Source organism: Ictidomys tridecemlineatus, chromosome 11 (genome assembly GCF_052094955.1).
Source record: "Ictidomys tridecemlineatus isolate mIctTri1 chromosome 11, mIctTri1.hap1, whole genome shotgun sequence".
Classification (NCBI taxonomy): Eukaryota; Metazoa; Chordata; class Mammalia; order Rodentia; family Sciuridae; genus Ictidomys; species Ictidomys tridecemlineatus.
In genome coordinates, this window is record NC_135487.1 from 9,182,092 (window position 1) to 9,205,125 (window position 23,034).

Sequence of the window (23,034 nt, forward strand, 5' to 3'; positions counted from 1 at the left end):
GCCGGGGGTCCTACCCTCCTCCCTCTCTCAGAAGAGCCCCAGTGGTGGGGTCCCCAGTGTCACCCTTACTCACGAGGGCCTGCTTGTGTCTGACTCCCGGGAGATGGCCCGGTACCGACTTCAAATTATCCTTTTGGAGGCTGAATATGCTTTTGAGCTCGTCTCCCAACAGTTTTTACTTTTTTAACTGCAGAAAAATGTACATAACAAAATTGACCACTTTAACCATTTAGAGACAAGGTTCAATGGCACATGTGATCCTTGAACTTTGAATGTCCATCATTTAGTGTGGACATTCTCCATGCTGCACAAACATCCCCGTTATTTAGTTCCAGAACACTTTTATCACCCCCAAAATGAAACCTTTGGCTCATTGAGCAGTTCCTCCTCATTCTTCCCTCCCCTCATCCCTGGCATGTACTCATCTGCTTTCTGTTTCTGGGAATTTGTCCATCAAAGGCATTCCTAATAAGTAAGATGACAATTTTTTATAAATAAAATCTTTTTGTGTCTGTCTTCCTTCATTCAGCATCATGTTTTCAGGGTTCATCCACGTCTTAGCAAGTATGGGTACCTTGTTCCTTTTTCACAGCTGCATAACCTTCCAGTGGTGTGTGTGTGTGTGTGTGTGTGTGTGTGTGTGTGTGTACACCACATTTATTCATCCATTCGTCAGCCAATGGGCAATTGGGTTGTTTCAATCTTTGACTATTGTAAGTGCTGTTGCTGTGAATATTCATGTGCGAGTATTTTCTTGAAAACCCGTTTTCAGTTCTTTTGCTTATATGCCGAAGAATGAATTGCCAGTTCATAAGGAAATTTTGTATTTAACTGATTGAGGAACTGCTGAACTTTCCCCAGCCGCAGTGAACGAGGTTTCCCATTTCCCCACACCCTCGCTTCCAGCATCAACTTCTGACTTGCAGGATGAGTTTTATTAGAACAACGGGGGGAAAAAAAAATCTGAATTATTTAGGCTTCATTTATTTAATGAGATCCTATTAAAGCAAGAACTGGAAACTTGTGAGGATTTTAATGCAAAATACATCACAGCTTTTGAGATACATGAAAAAGCAAAGGTTGTTTAACATGTGGGGATAAATGTGATCATTAGCTCATATCTATGGACCATATAAATGACAAGATCATAAAACCCGGGAGCTTCTGTGCCCCCATAATATTATTCGTCTGCTATATTTTTCTATAAAAAAGTACGGTTGGCCGTCACAATGACATCTGGATTCATCTGCATAAAATGAGCGTGGAGGGCCTTATGATTATGATTCCATGTTTTATACCTCATCTGATCCATAAAAACAGGGGCTCGATATGGGAAGCTGTTATTCCTCTTCGGAAAACATTAAGACATCTTATGTGTCCCTTCTATTTTTGCTAATGACACAAAATGTTGGGACTTGTCCTATTTTTTTTTTCCCTTCCGCCAACTCGTGAATGTGCCATCCTTATCGGAAACCTAAATAAGGGCTCATTAATGTACGCTGGAATTCAAATGAGCACCGCCTATAAATAAGTCTGCCGTAGAAATACGTGTTTCTTCCAATTTGTAGACCCAAATAACACGGAATAAATGGAACATCATTTCACATTCAGGACTACCAACCAAATAAACTGGTTTTTATGACTCAATTTCCCAAACTCGGGTAGGTGAGAAAGCATCGATACGGCTCTTCGTTCCGTCATTCATCACACAGTTCAAGAACGGCGTTATTCAGCTGGGATTGTTTTTTACAGGCCACAGGGAGAAGAACGTGCGTGCCACCCGATTCTCGGACAGCAGGGGAGGGACGGGTCAGGGTGCGGCTGGCTTCTGCCTTCATACCTTCTCCTCTCATCCTTTGTTTTCCTCCTGGACAAATACTTATTTATCCAAGTGCTGTTGCACGCCACCCCGGAAGCCAGGACCCTGCTGCCTCAGGGAACCTACCTTTCATTTATCGATTTGAATTTTCTATCGTTGTCGATGGGCACGAGGCCTTTATTTTATTTGTCTGTTTTTATGTGGTCTGAGGATGGAACCCGGGGCCTCACACATGCCGGCCCTGCAACCTCCCTTTCCACGTGTGCTCCAGTCGCCTGTTTCTGTGTCACAAGCCACCCCAAGGCCGAGTCATGCCAATCAGAGTGTCATTGTGTCCTCAGTCCGTGGTCCGGGAACTTGGGTGTGGCTCAGAGGGGCAGCTTGGCCCTGTTCTGATCACCTGAGTGGACATGAGTAGACATGAACGGTGGCGGCAGCTGGTGCCATGGACAGAAACTTCAGGCCTCCGGGGTCCAGGCTTAAAGTCCCACAGTGTCCCTTCTGTCTGGTCAGCCAGACTCAGAGGGCGGGGATTTAGGATCCTCTTCTCTAGGGGAGTGAAAAAACAGAAGCTCATCTCGCATCTACCCCCAAGGGTGATGGACATGGGTGACCCTGCAGGGAGGGAGAGGCACAGGCCTCAGAGCTGCCAGCGTCCAAGGGACAGAAACCCAGGCCAGAGGGGCTCAAGGAAGGGGGAACTCCCAGACCTGAGAAGGCCGTGGCTGAAACCTGCCCAGTGCTGGCGTGGTCACGAGCCGCCGGCCCTGCCCCTCGGCTCTGCTCTACCTGGATATTTGGTTGGTTTTATTTTCAGGCAGGGGCTAAAATCAAATGATGGATACAAAAGCCATGAGCGGCCCCAACTTCCCACCTGTTTCCCAGGCCCAACTGGAAAAGAGAGGCTGTTTATCTCCCCCGTAACAGTTCTACCAAACAGTCCTGGGATCACACCACAGATCACCTCCTGAGCCCACCGTGGCTGCCAGGGACCTGCCACGCTGGGGTGGATCAACCTGGACTGTGTGTCCACCTCTGGGAGCCGGGAGTGGGGTCAGCCCCCCATGAACCACACGTGGGGTAGGTGTTTCTGCAAAAGGGAAGGAAATTTTCTTTGATGAGAAGATGCTCACCCAGCAAGAATTATCAAGTACCGTTGCACAAGCCTAGCAGGTCACCTTGACGATCAGGTGTGCACACGTGGAAGGGGACACGTCCCTTGTGTCCTTATTTCATGTATTCAGCAACGGGTCCTAAGTTGCCTTGTCTAGGAAGCCCCAGGGCTACCTGTCACCAAGGATGTAAAACGCACAGATGAGTCAAGAGGGCTGGGGGGTGACCACAAGGTGGCGGTAGCACACACGAGTCTTTTGGGGTGACACTTTTGACAGGTTTGCCAAGGGTTCTGTCCCTCACCTGTGCTCAGGTACCAAGGGTTAGTACTCAGAAGGGGAGGGCACAGGGCAACTCCCTGGGAGAGCGGGAGGAGAGGGGGGACTCATGTCCAGTGATGTCACTCAGGGTCTGGATGGCCCGGGGCCCGTCTTCTCCATGGCGGGCAGCTTGTGGCTGTGCAGAGAGGCCCCGAGAGCTCGCAGCCTGCTCGTCCGAGTTCCGTGAGGATCACTGGATGTGTAGAATCGAGTGTGCACCCACAGGTTCTGAGCTCAGGGGTCTCCGCCTTGCGGTGAAGAAGTAGTGAATGACCAGGGGCCGGTCCCCAGAGGCCACCTCCAGCTCGCTGACATAGCGAGGACTTCGTCGTTCACCTCGGCCGTCCATCTACTAATCAGTTCATGTCAGCATACGGAAGACTGGAGCTCCCGGCCGGGCAGAAGCTGTCACGAGAGCTCACGTGGGGCACAGGTGACGGGGGCATCTCCAGGGCTTAAAAACTGCCTCATTAAGTCCTCAAAGCGACTCTGAGCGGCAGATATCACCACCACCGCCACCTCTGTCATCCTTCCTGGCAGAGGGGACCTGGGGGCTCTGCAGACCCCACCCCTTATTATACAGGTCGGTGGGGGGCAGATGCGGTGGAGACCCAGGCAGAGAAGACCCCGTGCTCCCAGATCCGCCACGCGGCATCTGCAGGAGCTGGACACTTCTTGGGTTGCTTGTTCGTGCAAGTGGCAAGGGGGGGATTCTGGGTGACACCGGTGGGCCACTCTGACACCCCAGGATCGCTCCATGGGCTCTCCAGGTGGCAACCCACCGGTGCCGCCTCCTCGGAGCTGTGTCTTAAAGGAGGTGATCAGAATGGAGAGTGGGCAGGTGGGGGACCAGACGGGGAGGTGGTGTGCCCAGCCGAGCAGTGGCAGGCAGGAGCACGTGTGGACAGGTGGAGTGGCCCAGGGTAGGGGTCCTGTGCCCGGGCCCTGCTGGCAGGCATCCTGCCTCTGCCACTACATCCTGATCTCCATCAAGGCCCTGCCTCCGGGTTTTGTCATTTGTAAGACGGGGACCGGGAGGACGGCACTACTTCTGTAGGGTGCTCGGGGCCATCAGTGAAGGAGGTGTGAAAAGCAGCGCGCGGCGTTTGCCAAAGAGTGAGTCCATGGATTTTACGAGGCTGTTATAATGAGCACGGGGAGGGGGATTACCAACGAGGGACATGTGAGGTGGGGGGGGGACGCTCAAGGACAATGCAGGTGGACAGGTTCAAACCGAGGGCCTCAGGGCTCCTGCCTGCCAGCCACTCCGCCTCAGCCGTGCTCTGTGTTGGATGAAGCAGGCCAAGCCATGCTCCCTGCCTCCCCTTATTGGTGGCCCAGGTGACTGGCTTGTGGTGTGGTGTCTCTGCGTCAGCATCCTTCGGGGACAGCAGGCTGGCGTGGTGGAAAGATGGTGAGCATTGGCGGGCCACAACCCTGGGTCTCGACTCTGTCGGATGAACCTGTGTGAACTTCAGAGCCCTCATTTGCACTGGATCATTGACAATCCTGGCAGCTGGTATCGACCGAGAACTTACAGTGTGCCCAACCCTGTGGGCTACAAAGGGACTAGTTCTAATTGACCTGGTGAACAGCAGAGGCCGAGGTGTGACTCCCGGGGCTTCTGACTCCAGAATGGACATTATTCGTCACTCATTATTCCACCCAAAGGATTTTAAGACCCCTGGTGTATGACAGGCACTTGATATAACTATCCATTTTTATCATTACTACGTTATAGTTAGTGGGAAGGGCAGGCAGGATTGAAAGCCAGACAGATAGGCTCCAGAGTCTGTAGTCTTTCTCCATCTCGCTGTATTTGTTCCATTCAAAAGACTTTGCCAGAACGGCTTTTTGTTTTGTTGAATACCAATGATATATGGTGAACAAAATTTCATTCTTGCCCTCAAGGAAATCACCATCTCGTCTAGAGACTATGTAACAGTCAGCCTTCACTAGGCTTTGCTGCAGTAACAAACATCACCAAAATGTTTGCTGCTTTATCGTAGAAAAGATTTATTTTTTCACTTCCATGTCTTCTTCATTCTGGAGTCCAGGCTGGCCTTACAAAAAGAGGGGAAGAACGATGGTGCAGTCCCATAATGTTCTTACAGATTCTGCCTGGAACATGGCAAAGCTCACATCTGCTCACATTTAATTGGTCAAAACCAGTCACATATCACAGCCTGACATTAACGAAGGCAGGAATCATGCTTCTCCCACGAGGAGGGTTACCGGGAAGGTCTCATTAAGGATAGGTTCAGGGGAGGGCATTTATCTGAACCAATAATGAAACCTACCACAGATGGATCCTTGAACAAGCAATCACAATACAATGTAGTCCATCCTCTGGCCGGTTTTCCATTCCTTGATCAGAGGAGGGAAATGCTCAACTCTTTCAGTTCGTTGTGTGAGTTTAGAAAACAAAATTAAATTGAGAGCAGGTGTTGGCGACGGAGCCTCCATTTCCCAGAACAAGGATGGACAGGGTTGTGGTGGAGACATTGGAGAACCCCCAAGTCACCGGTCCAGTTAGAGGGAAAAGCATGGAGAGTCGTTCTCTCTCTAGAACCGAGCGTCTGGCCTATGGCAGGGTCTGTGTGTCTACAACCAAAAAACTGGGATCTGGGGTCTCCCCCCCCCCTGCGCGTGGTTGAGGGAGAAAGACCAATCTCGAGACCTGGGAGGAAGCCCAGACGTTGGGGGCCGTGTGGCACGGACAAGGCAGAGCTTGGTTGGAGGCCAGGGGGTGGTATTTGAATGTTCTCCATGAGGCTCGGGGTGCCTCAAGCTTCCCGTGTGCAAGTAACATCCAGAAGGTATAAAGAGAATTTTAAAATGTTTGGTTTTGACTCCAAAAAATCCTTACCGTTGCTGTCTGTCATTTGCTCCTTTGGGATTCCACTGGCCCATAGCTCACGTTTCCACTCAGGGGGACTCGGTCACTTGCAGGTGAGACTGAGTGTCTTCTGAGGTGACTGGCTTGTGGTGTGGTGTCTCTGAGTCAGCATCCTTTGGGGACAGCAGGCTGGCGTGGTGGAAAGATGGTGAGCCTGGGCATTGGTGGAATAGACTTGGATTCTCTCCCCACCCTCTCTCTTCCCCTCTTCTTTCGGGTCTCACCTTTTCCCGGGATGCATTTCTCTCCAGGATCCCCCCTCTGGATGTTTCTGGGTTTGGTTGGGACATCTTCAACCCCAGGGGCAGCAGAGGACCCCCAGGTGGGGAGATGAGGAAGGCCAGGGAGAGCCGCTGTCTCTGAGCTCCTCTGACTTAGGTGCCACGCGGCTGTCACTTCTACCCTAACACAGGCTGCCACATCAGCACCTGCACAGGGACTCCTGCAGGAGCTGCCTGGGGAGGGGACGGAACATCAATGTCCTGTTCCGGTCAGATCCCAAGTCTACCCGGGTGTTTCTGTCCGTCTCTGCTGCAGAGTGGGGATTGGGGGCCGCAGGATCCAGGCCCCTGTTCTTCCTGGTTCACTTTCTCTGTTTTAGCTTAGCTCTCCCCTGCCCAGGAAAGGTCGCAGGGTCTTCCTGGGCGCGGAGACACTCCCGTGATGTCACTTCCTGTATCTTCTCTCCTCCAGGCCTACAGTGACGAATCCGGGTTAGTCCTCCACCGTGGATTCTCCCCCCGGGCAAAACCATCTTGTTTTTATTAACTAGTGAACTCTTGGTTGTTTTTACAGATTCCTCAGGGGCTCATAACGTGTATCTCTGACTTGACACTTTCTGTGGGCAAATAATATGATGCCACTCTGTGTGTCACATCTGAGGTCTGCAGCAGTACACCCTTCTGCCTCTCTCATTCTCTGTGCGATTATTGTCATATATTTTGCTCCTCTGTATGTTATCAACCCTTCGATACATTATTGTGGGCTTCTTTAGCTTTAAATCGTGAATTATCTTTTAGATGAATTAAAAGATGAGGATGGAAATACGTCTTGGTTACGCACGTTATCTGTCTTTGCAAACTGCATTTCCCCCCCATGTCTGTTGGCAGAAGTTTCCCGCCCAACGCCAGCGACTTTCTTCCTGAAGAAATTCCCCGCAACATGTCTTTTCGTGCAAGTCTGCTGATGGTGAGTTCTCCTAGCTTGTCTCCATCCAAAAAAAAAAAAAAAGGGCCTTTCCCCTTCATTTTTTGAAAGATATTGTTGTCGGGTATAGAATTCTAAGTTGGCTCCTTTTCTGCTTTCAGTACTTTCAAAATGTTACGGCTGCATTTTCCGGTTTGCAGAGATTCTGACGGCCTCTCCGACATCGTTGTTTCTTTGATATTTTCTCCTTCTCTCTGTGTGTGTGTGTGTGTGTGTGTGTGTGTTGTGTTAATGTGATTATAACGTGCATTGGTGTAGTTTGTCTATCTGCTGCTCAGGATTTATTGAGATTCTTTACACCTTGACTCCTCCATTAAGTTTAGAAAAAAAAATTCTTGTCCTTTCTCTAATCACTGTTTCCACCCTCACGTCCGCCACCCTAGACTCCAGCTGCCCGTGCTATGGGCGGCTCTGTACCTCCGTGTGTCACCTAAGGCACTGCGCTTTCATTTTGGGTGGTTTGATTGCTCTGATTTCAAGTTCCCCGGTTTTTCTCTGCTGCATTGTCTAGTACGATATTGATCTCACCCAGTGAAAATTTCATCTCAGACACGACATTTTCCGTCCCCAGAAGTTCTCTTTGGTTCTTACTCAGACATTCTCTCTTTCCCCTCATTCTGTCTGCGCTCTATTTCACAACCTTGGAGGTGCACAGTGCGCATCTCTCATACTTTCTTAACAGCCGCGCTTGCTAATGCCATCGCTGCGGTTACTTCTGGATCTTTCCGAGTACTGACTTTTCTCTGAGTCGAGTCACATTTAGCTAGCTCCTTTCTATGTCTGTTAATATTTTTATCGAATATTAAACATTATAAACTTGACATTTCGGGGTACTAGGATTTGTGGTACAAAAAAGTACTCAGATTTTTCTAGAAGCCATTTTAGTTACTTGCAGATCGGCTGGATCCTTTTAATATTTATTTTTAAAGCTCTTTTTTTTTCCCTTCCCCTGAAGGGCGACTGTAGTCTTCATTCTAGGATCACTTGGCTTCCTTCTGAGCCTTCTCCTGAATGTGCCGGTGTTCAGCAAAAGTCCCTCACTCGGCCTGATGTGCTGCCAACCACGGTGGCCCTGTGATCCCAGGGAATCATTTGGCTTGGTGCTCCCCGGCAGCTCCTCTGCTGGCCCTTTGGCTTGCCTGAGCCTGGAAGGTTCTACCCTCCCTCAGTGCAGGGCTGATACTCCACCCTCAATTCAAAGAAACCCAGCACACGTTTCTGGAACTCGCCGTGTGACTTCCTCTTCTCCCTCTGTCCTGCAAATCCGAGCTCCCCCCAGCCTTCCAGGTCTCCGTGACAGCGCTGGTCGGAGCACTTTGACTGACTTTCTCTGTTGAAATCTAGAAAGTCTCTCCAAGCCCGTGGAAATGGCAGGACGAAGCTTGGTTTCTTTCCCCTTTTCTCAAGGACCACAGACCCCGGCTGTCGGCAGCTCACGGTGTTTACTATACTGTCCGTCTTTCTAGTCGTTTACAGCAAGATGGTAATCTGTGCTGTCTTCTACCTTTGGCCAGAGGCAGAAGGCTCCAGAGCCTTTCCTGTACGCCGGTTTGCCGATTATTTCTTTCCTCCTCATATTCGTGCTTAGTGTGGCAACGGTACTGGGAACACCTACGACCGACTTTTTATTTGGGGTTTAAAAGCAAACCTGAAAATTATAAAAATTCTAGAGGGAAAGGCACTTCCATTCAAGGGAATGTAAGGGAATGAACTGAGCAGTATTTATTGAGCACCTTCTATTTGCTGGGCACTGTTCCGGTGGTTGGTGGGGACGGTAAACACATAAAAACAAAACAAAGCACACAACAAAAGCACCCTCTGCTCTTATCAAGTGCATGGGAGAGAAAGTAGAGAGAGAGAGACAAGGAGCACAATAAATAAGTGAAATCTTAAAACCTATAACGCGTCAGACGGTAAGTGCTCTGGGAATCGCCCAGAAAGAATGGCCCTCCCGGCCCACAGGTGGCGCTGATTGGAAAACATGGCTGCTGTCCCTCCACAAACTTTAATGACAGAGGCCATCTGCTGAGAGGTGAAACAGCCCACTGTATTACCATAAATGCCAATCGAGTGGAGGGCCGTCTCCTCGTGCCCCGTTAATCTCTGTGGCTTGTAAACGCTCACCACAAAGTCACATCCCCACACACCGAGTTGGGAACTCGCTCCTCTGCAGTCTCCCCAGCGAGGCCGGATGCCCCTGGAGGCAGGTTCCAGGTCTGTGTTTGCCCGTGAGTGTGTCCCCCCAGAACCCCCAGAGGCTCTGCACGTGGATGGTGGTTCAGGAACACCGGTGCACCCCAGTGGAAGGACCTGCCTGGCTTGTTCCCCCTCGGCACGCCCTGGCTCTGCCCTGGAAGATGGCCGGCTGCTTTCTCTTGGAAAGATGTCCATTGAGATTTCACTTTTCCTCCTTTCTCTTCCCCCAGCGGTGCAATCCCTGCACACCCTCAACGACCAGATTTCCCACTTCATTGTCACCAAGTCGAAGGCTCTGGAGGAAGACAAGGACCCCTTTCTACCCACCGAGAAGGAGACTCTGAAGAGCTCCATGATACTGATGAGGCACCTCCTCATGGATGCTCAGGTAAAGGGATCGGTAGAGCTTCTACCCCCGTCACTGTGGGTATCTGTTGTTGTGAATTTCTTCCTCTTCTTACTCTTATTATGTGTAAGCTCTTCAAGAATGTTCAGCCGTCAGACCTGCTGCAAGTTGCCTTTGTGATAAACAACCACAGGACAGATGTTTTGAGACAGTGAGAACTGGATTTTGCACGGGGATCCGTTTTGGGGGGTTTGCGATTAAAGTGGCTTGTGTTGAAGTCAAAGTAACAGGGCTGAAAAATAATATATGTGTGGTCTCCGAGAGCCTAACAGATCTCCCATTATCCTTGGAAAAGGGAGATTCCATTTACATACCAACTTGGCCAGCGTCAAAGCTGCCAAAGGCGTCGGAGTGGAGCAGACACTTCTCCCAAACTGCATCTCTGAGTGGCTAATGAATATTTGGTGTATTTGATGGACCACCCAGTAAGTGAATCAGCGCCGTTACTTATTTTTTTGTTTTCTTTTGAATGCTAGCAATGAATTTATTACAGAAGGTATTTAGCCCGTCGCGTGCTTTTGTTGAGATGTTATTTTTCAAGGTTTCTCCTGGTACACTATTTCATGGAAATATTTTAAAATAATTCATCTACTCCTTCTGTCTCTGTTGGCGGGTCTCTCCAGATATGTTGATGGGCAAACACCAGGTGTCTTCAGGGGATCCATGGTTGTCTGGGTTGGGGAAGCCAAGCTGTGCTGGATTTTTTCTTTCTTTCTTTCTTTCATTTCCACCTCTTGGAACCTAGAAGTGTTTGGGTTCGGTGATTTTTCTGGGTTGGTTTGCCCTGGGGCTTCCCCCCCTCTGTTTTCCCCGAGCAACAGTGAGGTCATTGTGGCTGGTGGCTGCCTGCGTTCAGCTCTGGGTGAGGGGCTTTGAACTGTGGTTTCTTGCTTCTGCTTCTCCCATGGTGATGTTTTTTATGTTTTAGTTTTTAAACCAATCCCCCAAACCTGGATCTTGTACCGGTAAGACTTTAAAGAGGCGCGGTTTTGTGCATTTCTCACCTGTGGATGTCTGAAGCCGCCCTGTGGGGCTTTTAGAGCCTGAGGCTGTGGGGCTCCGCGTTATGCAGGGTCTTTTATTTCTATCCTTGAGCCCCCTCCCTTCCTCCCGCGTCTGTGTTGTGAGCAGCCGTTGTTCAGAGTCTCCTTCCGCTCTGAGCCTGTCTGGGAGAAGGGAAGAATTCTGAAGCTGCCACAGCCATCTTTTAAAACTCAGAAGAAAAGGGAATTTGGAGCGATTTACTAAATAAAACAGAGCAAATTGTTCTTGAAAGGATTAGCTTACCTCAGCGCCTGGGCCCAATCCTCCCCTCGGCCTCCCAGCCCAGGGAACCGTCTGCAGGAATCCCCAAAGACGCTGTGCACTTTCTTGTTTGCAGAAGCTAAGAGGATAAAAGAAGCGTCCATTTTTCCCTCTCTCCCCTTCCTGTCTGAGTTCACTAATGCCTGGAACTGGACTTCACAAGTCTCCAACATCCGAGGGGAGCTAGGTAGCAGGGAGCACAGTTACGCAGGAAGAGTGGGTTCTGTTTTTCTGTGACACACTAGGATGGCCGCGTTCCTGACGATTTATTGCATATTTTATAAAGAACTAGAAAAGAAGAGTTCAGAAGCTCCCGATACAAAGAAATGGAAAATGTTTAAAAGGGGGAAATGTTAACTACCCTGATTTGATCGTTATACATTTTATATATGTGAATTATCACACAGTACCCCAAAATATGCACGACTACGACTAAGAAAGTTTCACATGGCTTAGGGAAAGGTTTTCCCTCCCTAAGTTCCTCATTCACTTGACACCTTTAGTCCTTAGTGGTAATGGTAGCCACGTTTCCCTTTTTTACTTAAGGAGATGAGAATATCCCATTTGATGTGGTTCCTGTGTAGAAATATTTTATTATCTCATTTTTTTTCCTGATCCCAAATCGATATGCACGAGAATGTTCCCATTTAGCTAGCCAGTGATTCAAACGATGAGTATCACAGTCAGGCTCATACTCTAAAATCAAGGTGGGTTGGGTCTGTTTCCGGAAGAAAAATGTCACGGACGGTCAGGCAGGAACGTCATGTGGAATCTGGAAATGCTCTTGTCTCTCGAGCCTCTTGGTGTGCCAAGATTCTGGCTCTTGTCTTTTAGGTTCATAAAGGAGACAGTGGGTCCTGGTTAGTTTAGTCCTGAAATCCCACCCCCATATCTTTTTTCCCCTGAAACTACTAATTTTTTGAAACACTGTGGTTGTGATCCTCGGTCCCTAGCTGAAGTCAGATAGAATCATGTCACTCCATTCCCCCAGGATCAAAGGATCTCTGAAAGGTACTGTCTCCCGTGAGTGCCGCCACGTTTATAAGATGCTAAGGAACCTCAACATTTTGGGAATGGCCAGGGCGCTGTGTGGTTTCAAGTTTGGGAGTGGGCGTCTAGAAATGCGTTATTTTGAAGAGAATCTTTATGGAACAGCTTTTTGGAAATTCAGTTATTTCCCAACTCTTTTTAAACCCTGCTTCTTACCTCACCTCCAAAGACAAATGCACGTACTTATCTCGTATTCTAAGTTCATCGACAGCAGGAAGTCGATAGAAGGTGTGTGCACGCTCCCATCTGGGCTGTACTTGATGTTAATGGAGGGCTTCCCGGAGCTCTGTGTGTTGCAGGATGCACTAAGCTCCTCACCAGCAGGAACCACAGCCCTTACTTGGTTGGCATAATAGGTGTCTCCGTTCCAAACCCAAAGGGCCCTTAATAGTATTAGATTAGGATGAAATACTCTGACATCAGCTTCGCAGTTGAATGAAGTCAGGCCAGAAGTCTTCCAGAGAACCCCGAGGCGTGCTTGGAGAGAGACTGCTTACCAGGCATAATCGATTCAAGTCACATCTGTCTTGGAAGCAATAAATCCTGCTTAGGAGAATGTCAAAGGCAAACGCATCGCTGTGCTATGAAATTCCACCTCCGAGGATTATAAAACAGTGCACACCACGCAAACACATCTCTCAAGCATAATGGGGGTGCCAGAGATGATCGGCAGGCCCCACGATCGGCCTGGAGAAGGGAGTCGCGAAGGCAGCCTCTCACGTGGGCAGCCCAGAAGGCCTGGGGTCATCTATTCCTTGCCTGAAGATCCCCTTGATGTCTCCAGCGTGGGAGTCCCCAGTGAGGCAGGGCACCTCTTCTGGTGAACCCACCTCTGGTCTTCAGGCTCCCCCATGTTCATTGAAGGCATTCAGATGGCATTTGAAACCCGATCTTGTGGCTTTTATTCCTGAGAGCGCCATCGACACCCAAAATGCCGACTCAGCTTCATCAGCGATTAGATTCATGACACCGGCGAGGCCGTTCTTTCTGGTGGAGATTAATGCTTTGACTCGTGCCGTGTGACTCTGCTAAGAGGGGTTGATTGCAGGAAATTAAGTCTCCTATTGGCAGGTCTCTCCCTCGTCCCCCCAAAGACCTCGGATCATTATTTATTAAGCAAATGCTAGAAAAAACAGGAAGGTGGCTTGTTCGCAGCAGAGGCCCCCACACACACACGCACCCCTTGAATGCTGAGAACGGAAGGGCAGGGAACTTTCCGTGAACCTCGGGGGCTCCTTCCGCTGGCCTCAGGATGGAGACTGGTCAAGGAAGGCCCCGGTTTTATTGATCCATGGCCACGGCCAGGTGACTGCCCTGCCTAGACCTAGGCTTGGGCTGGGATTGAAGAGGGGGGTCCTGTTGAGAGGCCGAGTCCCAGGCACCCCCCTCTGGGGACCCATCTCTGGGAATGAAGTGAGAAAAGCTTTAGAAATAAAAGTGACCACAGCGGTGACCTCTCTGGGCGAGTCAGGGCTCAAGATGGGCGGGCGTCGAAGCAGGAAGCGCGGGAGCCTGTGATGGCTCCTCCCCACCCTGTTCTGCCCCCTCTTCTCCTTCCGGTTTGATTCCCTTCCCCTCCCCTTCTCTCTTCTCACCTGTATTTTTCCCTCTCGTTTGTGTTGAAAGCTCATTTGCCAAAGCCCCGTGTCTCCTGTTTCCCTCACCAAGACGGAGCCACCCGCAGCCACGGGAGGCAGGAGGGGAGAGAGCCGGGACCCTGCCAGGATCTGGGATGGGTGTGGATTGGGTGGCTTCATCTTCTTCTTCTCTCTCTCTCTCTCTCTCTTTTTCTCTCTTCCCCAATGGCCTGGCAGACTCCCGGTGGGTTGTGATTCCTGATTGCTGTCGGGTGAAATCCCACTGAGCTGATACGAGTAGATGAGTTATTGGAGCCGGCTGGAGGCTCCCTCTGGACTGGCCTGGGGGGGGGGGGTGCTCAGACTAGAGGATGCCTCAGGTCAGTTCCTGCCAAATAGCGAGGGAGGGCCGCTCCTCCGGTCTCCGTCACCTGCCTGGGGGAGGACGGTTGGGAGAGGTGCACATCAACCAGACTCTCCTGGTACTGGACTTCCCCTCCCTCAGCCCTTTCTGAAGTCAGTGCCTGGTCCAGGGGGCACTGCTGCTCATGCAGCCACGGGGCTCTTGTAGCCACTGCGGCTTCATGGCCACGCCTGGGAATGGGACCTTGTGGACAGGCCTAGAGAGCATCCCACCTTCGTGTGGCAGAAACGGAGTCACCTGAAGAAGGCACCTGTCCTAGGGAGCTCTCCGATGCTGGCTGAGGGGCAAGAAGCCCTTCAAGTGGGTTTTCTTGTTACCTTCTGAGACGGGACACCATCAGGGAGAAAGGACAGAACCAAGTCCAGGCTGTGGCCAGCGGAGAAGAACGTTAGAACAGGAGCCAACGGGCGGCTCTTTCCTCCCAAGGAAAGAACCCTGGGATGATGTGAAGTCCACTCACCCCACGGGATTTCCACCTCTTAAAAGTCCTAGGAGAAAGAAAGACCCAAGTCGATGCTGAAGAATTCAGTTTGCCTCACTAAAAGGCCCAGGGTGAGCTGATTATTCTAAAGAGTCTCAGCTCACCCTGGGCCCCGCCTGCCCCCTTCTTGCTCACGATGACGAGTATTTTCCACCTTGAGATGCGGACCTCTGAGGTCTGCAGGCCTGACGTTTGCAGGGTCTGATGCGACTGTGGCAGTGCACTTCCCATTCTGCCACAGTGATCTCCATCTTTTAAAGCTATTTAAATAAATAAATAAAACTCAGCCTGTAGGCCGTGCGGGCTTAGATGCCACCCCATCAGACACAGAGTGCCTCTATAATCACCTTCCTGCTCAGAAGAAATGGAAGGTGACGTGTAATCGTAATGCGGTTCTCTGCGAAGCTCGTGTCTGGGGACTTTTCTTTTTTTTTTTTAATTAATAGAGAAACGTAGTCTCTTCTGAGACCTCCGGCACTTTTGTGAAATCCATAAGGTAGAATTTAGGGAAATGCAAAGTCACTTTCAATGTTTATTGTGCAAAAATATACAGGTGTAGGTGGAAATGAGACTTGGGGGAAAAAGGATGAACTCTTGTCTTCTTGTGTTCTGAAGGAGGAGGGAGTCTTAGGTTGGGGACCTCTGGAACCGAGAAGCCCATCAAACTGGTATAGCTGCCATGGAACTGGACAGTACTAAGAGGCTACGTGGTGATCATTCTCACACCGTACAGGCGGGTTTTTTGTTGGTTTGTTTTGGTACCAGGGGTGGAACCCAGGGGTGCTTAACCCCTGAGCCACATCCCCAGCCCTTTTTACTTTTTTGATTTTGAGACAGGGTCTTGGTAAGTTGCTTATGGCCTCACTCGGTTGCTGAGGCTGGCTCTGAATCTGCAATCCTCCTGCCTCAGCCTCCCGAACTGCTGGAATCACAAGCCAATCAGATTTTAGGCAGCATTTTTAGATAAGTGATTTTTTATATTAAGCACTTATTTTAATGATCTGCATTTAAATGATAACCAAATAGAACGTATGCTGATACAGTAGCCGATGGACCCTGTAACAGTAAAGGGGATCTGACATAGTAACAAAATCACGGAAGGAAGGTTGGGGGTGGGGATTCGGCTAGGGCTCTCTGGTTGTCAGCAACAGAGACCAGCTCTGGTTACTAAGTAGGGAGAAGTTTTAATGGAAACGTAGAGAGTGTCTTTTAGAAAAAGTGGAGGGACCCTACCTCAGGCAAATGGAAAACAGGAAAGCCTTGGAGATCTAGGGGTCCAGGGCTCAAGAGCAGCTGCTGCAGAGAATGTGATGGGGTGGATCGGCCCCGCCCATGTTCTATCTATACGCCATTTTGATCAAGATTCACATTCCTGGAAGTCTCCAAATGGCCCCTCTTAGGTCTGTGAGCCCTCCTCCTCCTTGGCCCTGGGCAGCGTGTGAAAGTATCATGACCGCAAGAAGGAGAAGCAGATTCAGGGCAGATACCACTGTCGAAGGAGGCCATAGAAAGTCTACCTTGCATCCTGCCTGCAGGGGCGTCATGATGTGCCTAAGGCTCAGCTTGGCTCTGCGCTCAGCTGTAGAGAAAGAACATGACATCACATACGTCGGGGGGCCATGTTAACCTAATTGTGTGACTATCACAAAATCTCGGATACTGGGTAATGTATAAAGAAAAAAAAAAAAGGTTTATTTGGTTCACAGTTCGGGTGACGAGAAAATCCAGACAGCACGGTGCTGGTGTCTGGCTGGCCCACCAAAGGGCAGAAGGGGGAAACTGGAGAAGGGGTCAGGCACGTGGTCTCACTTTATAACCGTCTGTTCTCAGGGCAACCGGTCCATACCTGGGAGGCTGACCCTGTCCTGTGGGACAGCACTAATCCCTTCAGGAAGGTGGAGCCCCTGGGACCAGATCTCCTTCCAGAAGGCCCCCCACCCCTTGAACTTTGCACTTCCTCAGGCTCATCACAGCGGGGACCAAGCTCTGGCACAGGGAGCTCTGGGACACTCACCACACCTGACCGCAGCAGAGCTCGGGAGGTGGTGGGCACGCAGACATGGTCACACTCCACGGTAAATATTGATGAAGACCTGCACAGGGGCCCGCGGAGCCTGGAGAAAGACCTAGTGATGTTTGCAGATCACTTTCCCGTTTACAAAGCGCTCTCCTCGGGATTCTCTCTTTTTTCCCCCCTCTCAGCAATGAGAGGGACAGGAGGCCGGGTATGATTATCTCTATATTGAAAGCCAGGTGTAGAGTCTCACCAGAACAGCCCTTTCTCTGCTGCTCTATAAGGAAGCAGGCCTAATTGATTTCCTACCTATAGGTGGTGACCCTCAGAGCATCTGCTTCCTGAAAGGTTATTGAATAGAGAAGGAGTAGGTCAGCTGGGAAAAGAAGATTAAACACTGGCTTCAAACGTAGAATGCCTCACACAACTCTAGATGTCTCGATGACTTTCATGAAGATGCCATACATTCCTAAAGCTGAACTCGACCCTCTCAGATTCCTGGTGGATTGGAGGTTCCAAAAATGCGGCTTTAAGAAAACTTTAAATAGGGACATAAACATCATTGCAGCTCCTCCCCCAAGTCCCCGTGTCCTCCCGATGTCCTGTCATGTTAGCAAACATTTCGCTGGCTCCATAACGCAACTCCCACCGCCACCCTTCAGGTGAGTGGTTCTCAACTAAGAGGAAAGGAGAGACATTTTGTTCCTTCTGCTCCAGGGGACTTTTGTCCATGTCTGGAGATATTTTTCCTTGTCCTGCCTGGTAGTTGGGACAGAGGATAGTGGTGCTACTGGTATCTGGTGGGTAGAGGCCAAGGTTACTGCTAACCTACCCACAATGCGCAGGACAGCCCCACCCAGCGTAGACTGACTCAGCCCCAAAGGTCAGCTGGGTTGGGGTTCAGAAACCTGGCTTTAGATCCAAGGCTGACATTTTAACTTTCCATGGAAACCCTCCAGCTGCAGAATCCCTGTCTCGGAAGCCCTCCTGTGCGTCCTAATTGATCTTCAAGATACTTCTCAGTTCTCCACCCACTCGTCTTCTTCTTTGTTCATTGAGCATTGACTGTGTGCCAGGGCACTGTATTAAGTTGTGGAGAAACAACTACAAAAGCAAAAGAAGTGACCCTTGCTCTTAAGTGGTGTAGGCAGGGGACACTGATATAAATAAGAAAAAAACAACAATGAGTTTCAACAGGCGTCTCAAAGACGTGTTAGAACCTAATTTAGGTTCACGTTCAAAGGCATTCTGATCAATGAAGCGGAGATGCGAGAAGTGAGCCTGCGTGTGTGTGTGTGTGTGTGTGTGTGTAGCAGAGAGAGAGCTCCTCTCGTGCTTTACTGCATGAATCTGTACTTTAATTTAGTTGTGTGTGTTTAGTATTACCCCATGAGGTAACTAAAAATAGATCCCTGGAGATGTTGCAAAAGGTCTATGCAAATTATTTATTCTGGAAATTTACATTTAATTTAGGGAATATAAAAATCCCAACGGGTCCCTCAGGAGCAGAACATTTTTTAATCCTTTGTTCACGTCCACGGAGGGACCTGGATCTCGATTCTTGTTGGAAGGACTTGGACGTGTGGATTCACCCCCCAGGGGTGGGGGGGAGAACTGCCGCAGACTTTGGAGTCAGGTGGATGCTCGGGAAATAAGGGGAGTACAGAGCTCTTGGGGGCAGGAAAGTGAAGAGGTGAGGGCTGTAGTCACCTCGCTGAAGAGGCGCCTTGCCGCCAGCCCCCAGTTGAGCACCTACAGACCAGGAGCTTCACGGAGCAGGCTCTCCTCCTCAGGAAACGCAGATTCATGTTAAGCTGAGTAATTAGCAACATAATAAAGATAATGTCATTGCCATAATGGAATTCAGACTTTTTTTTAAGTGTGGTTATTTGGTATTATTTTTGTGCTGTGGCTTCCATCTGCAGTCAGATAATAGAGAGCTCAACGTCTGCCATATGATGTTAATCCTAAAATAACTTACGTTTAGAACGCTAATTCTTATACCGAGCTCTTGGGGCCTCCCGTTCATTCACATTAAACCCAAACAGTCCCTGCAGAGAAGCCAGGTAAATTGAGGCATGGAGTCACTAAGCGTTATCACTCACATCAGACGTGAGGTCTGGGAGTGGAACCAGCCCGTCTCCCTGATGCCGATTCAAGCCAGCACTCCGTGTTCCTTCACTCTCTTGTCTCCGAATAAATCACACTTAAAAGCAGTTTTATAGTGAGATGGTGAAGTTGGACATTTTGAGTGCACTTATTCCTGTGGAACTTGAAGCAAAGCCACTCACTTAGGTCAACTTAGTAGCCCAGATACTTACTTTCAGTATGGATGCTCTTGGATTGGATTACTGATCTGAGCCTCATCTCTCTTTTATTTATTTTTTTCCTTCCCCAAAAGTTTAAAAGAAAAACAAAAGACTCTTGGTACAATGGACAATGAAAATCAAGACATAGGTTTGTATCAGTTACCTACTGCTGCATAACAAACTACCCCAGAACCTAGTGTTACTTCTTATAAGTCTATGGATTGACCAGGAAAACCTGCTAACGGGGTCAGGTTTGGCTGATCTTGACTGCTTTCAGTCATTCATTTGTGGATTGGGGCCTGACTGGTCAAGGTAGGCTCAGCTACAGCCATTTACTTCTTCTGCACCTCATGCCCCTCTAACAGGCGAACTTTGGATATTTTCATAGTGGGGATGGGGGTCCACACACAAAAAACGTGAACAAAGCTGTCCGGTTTACGACCTTTGTTTGTATCCACTCTATTTTTGTCCCATCCACCAAAGAAAGTCAGGTCACCAAGCCCAGAGGCAGTATGAGGAGGCAACTCCCAAGCAAGCAGATACAGGGAGGTGTGAACCAGGGGGGCACCAGTGTAACAGATCAACCTCACGCTCAGAGCACACCTTCACAAGTGTCCTAGGATCCCTGCCGTGGTGCGGCTGGTCCCCCAGTCTCAGGTGTGGGGTTCTTGGTTCGCAGTGGGGCAGTGTGAGGTGGTGAGATGGTAATAAGGGAGGCCTAGTTGGAGGTCACTGGGTCACTGGAGGCACCAACCTTGGGAGGGACTAAGGGGCCTCTCTTGGAGCAAGTGCACTCTATGAGCAAGACTGCCCCCTCCTGGCCGCCCTGTGATCTCTCCCTCTCCCAAGTGCCCTCACCAATGCCATCCACCATGATGCGATGCAGCCAGGTGTGTGCGCGCGTGGGGGTGGTGGTGTGGGGGTGGTGGGGGCTTGCCAGGGTCAGTACCATGCTACCGAGACCTTGAGCCTCCAAAACGGAGAGCTCAATAAATCTCTTTTAAAAATATATCACCCTCAGGAATTTAATATATCGACCTCGGGGATTTTTATATAGTAATAGAAACAGGACAGATACAAAATTTCTTGACCATTTTTGATCTGTTGGAAATGGGAATCCTAAATGTGCCAGTTAGCAAGTTTCCCACACACTGTCTTTTGGAAAGCCTGCTCTCCTTGGCTGGTTTAGGATCTGTGAGTGGTGCCCTTCAGCCCCATAGATGTGCACAGAGGACACATCATGTTTGAACAGCTGGAGGATGTATTTTAAGAGGGCTCCACTGTCAAGTCCGAACAGGATGATTGCGAAAGAAGCTACTGACCAAGTGTGAGAAGCCTGGGCCGTTAAAAGACCCATCCATCCAGCTGGTGGGCAGAGCCAGGTGCACGGTTAATTTGTTTGACAAATACTTCCTGAGCTTATAGCAACCACCTGAAAGTCATGATGCTAAAGATTGCAGAGTGTTATGGTTTGGATAGGAGGTGTCCCCCAAAAGCTCATGTGGGAGGCAAGGCAAGAATTTTCACAGCTGAAATGAATAGATTGTGAGAGCTGGAACCTAATCAGTGAATTAATCCTCTGACATGGGTTAACTGGGTGTTTTTAACTATAGACAGGTAGGGTGTGGCTGGAGGAGGCAGGTCACTGGGAACCTGCCTTTGGGTTTACATTTTGTCCCTGGTGAGCAGAGCTCTCTCTCTCTCTCTCTCTGATTCCTTGATGCCATGTCCTGAGCTGCTTCCCTTCCCATGTCCTTCTGCCATGATATTCTGCCACACCTTGGGCCCGAGAGCAATGGAGTCGCTTATTCGTGGACTAAGACCTCTGAATCCATGAGCCAAAATCGTTCCTGGACATTGTTGTCCTCAGGTCTTTTGGTCTCAGCCACAAAAATCTGACTGAAACCCAGGGAGATGTGAAAACTAGATCTAGTGAAGGAGGATTGAGGAGTCTGTGCCAAATACCCTGCTGAGGAGGATGTGACCTCCATGACCTCATTTGACCCGTGACTGTGAGGCGCATGGTATTGTCCCCGTTTTACAGATGGGAAAACCGAGGCCCAGATATGAAACTTACCCAAGGTCACATATCTAGTGAGTGGCTGCGCTAGTTTGGTTGCCAAAGTGACTATGATTCTGTACTTTCTCCCTTTTCCAGAGGACTTTGAAGCCTTTTTCATTAATAGATCGGATCTATTTCCCCAACCCTTAAATCTGAGCTGGTCTGTGATTTGCTTGGTGAAAAGGGTGGATCAGTCCAGAGCTTAGACCCCAAAACACCTTGTCCACTTCTGCGTTCTGGGAACCTTGCCACTGCTTTGAGAATAGGCCTGGTCCAGCTGGCTGGAGGAGGAGAGATCACCGGGCGCAGAGGCGAGTCCCCCCCAGTCTCTCCTAGGCCAGCCAGCGGCAAGCTGGCCTACTGAAGTGGTCGTGCATGGGAAAGCCCAGCGGAAGTCGGAGCAGAGAGTGTCAAAACCACCATCCCCTTACAGACTTATGAGAAATGACCAATGGTGGTTGTTTTAGGCCATCGCATTTTACGGAGTATCTTATTACACAGTGATTGTTAACCACGGAGCGCTGGTATTGGAAATCAGGTCTCACTTAAAACTCAGCCCTCTGACTGGAAGGGGGCCTGGGGAGGAGGTCTAGGTGTGTTCTCCGGGGAAAGAGAGAACGGATTTGGGGATCTTTGGCCTATCTTGGCCACACATGTCATCTCCTGGTTTCACATGGGTCCAGCCTGAGAACCGCAGTCGTGATGGAGGAGCGAGTGACACATCCAAGCAAAAAGAGGACGTGGTTATTTTTGGGCATCTTAACGATGGCGCTGGAGAAGAGTGAAGGGTTCAGACTGAAGATAGGGGAGAGTGTGTCTTGGTAAGAGATGGGAGAGCAGTGAGCTGTGACGCAGGGTGGTCTAATTAGGTGGGAAGGTGTGTTTTCAGGGAGCATTTAGGAAGTGGAGCTACGCTTATGTGAAACTTGAAGTTCAAAGTGAGCGTCAGGACTAGGACCAGTCTCAGACTTGGGCCACTGGGATAACTGGAGCCCCTGAGAAGGAAACAGAAAGGCAGCGGCAGACTTGAGGGGGAATGAAGGGTGTGGTGGAGGCCTGTGATGGCGCAGGCGTCCGTGCGCCATCTTGGTGCGTTGAGGAGGAGACAGTCATGCATCCGTCTGCACCAACGGGCCTGGGTGTCACTGATGTGTGTGTCCTGGAGACTGGAGTCACACATTTCCATCACAGTTCTGAGGAGCCGACAACAGAACCCACTCGAACAGAAATAGAAGGGACGTTCTATTTTGCAAAAGAGATTTTGATAGTTTACAGAACCCTCAGGAGCCTGTGACAACTAGGTGTAGGGGCTACAGAGCCAGGAACAAGAGTAGCCAGGAGGAACCAGCCAACTGCCCCCACAAGACTGTTAGCAGAAACTGCACAGCTCCTGCGTCACACAGCACAGGCCTGTGACACTGAGCCGGGGACACCAGACCCCTCCAGAGCTGTCCTACAGAAGCTCAGGCTTCTGCCTCCAGGAAGGAGCCGACCTTCTCGCTCACTGTGGCTGTTCTTGGCCACCCGTACCTTTCCCAGGCAGGTCACAGGACACCCCCTTTGCTGCAAGGGAGTCTGGGAGATGTAGTTTCCACTGTCCATTTCCTGTAGTTCAGGGAGGAGGGCCGTAGAAGGGTGGATTGTGTGTGGAGTGAGCACTTTGTGGTCTCCCCAACGTAGAAATACAGGAAACCACGCAGGGAAATTACCAGCAAGGAACCAAAGAAGAAGAAATCCTCCAGAGGAGGCAGCGAAACCCCACCTCTCCTCAGGCGAGATGGAGTTGGGTTTCCGTCACTTGGAACCTGAGCACATGCCATCTTGTGCATGATTCCGTCCTGTCACCACGACCA

The 23,034-nt window shown here is 49.9% G+C and overlaps 1 protein-coding gene across 2 annotated transcripts in view; it reads left to right on the forward strand.

Moving 5' to 3' along the window:
• Kazn (kazrin, periplakin interacting protein) overlaps positions 1-23,034 on the forward strand; it is an 892,501-nt gene that overhangs the window by 218,055 nt on the left and 651,412 nt on the right. For both annotated transcript variants that reach the window (XM_078025325.1, XM_078025324.1), the window contains exon 2: positions 9,784-9,941. In XM_078025325.1, coding sequence (XP_077881451.1) covers positions 9,784-9,941 — 158 coding nt within the window. The remainder of the gene's footprint in view (positions 1-9,783; positions 9,942-23,034) is intronic.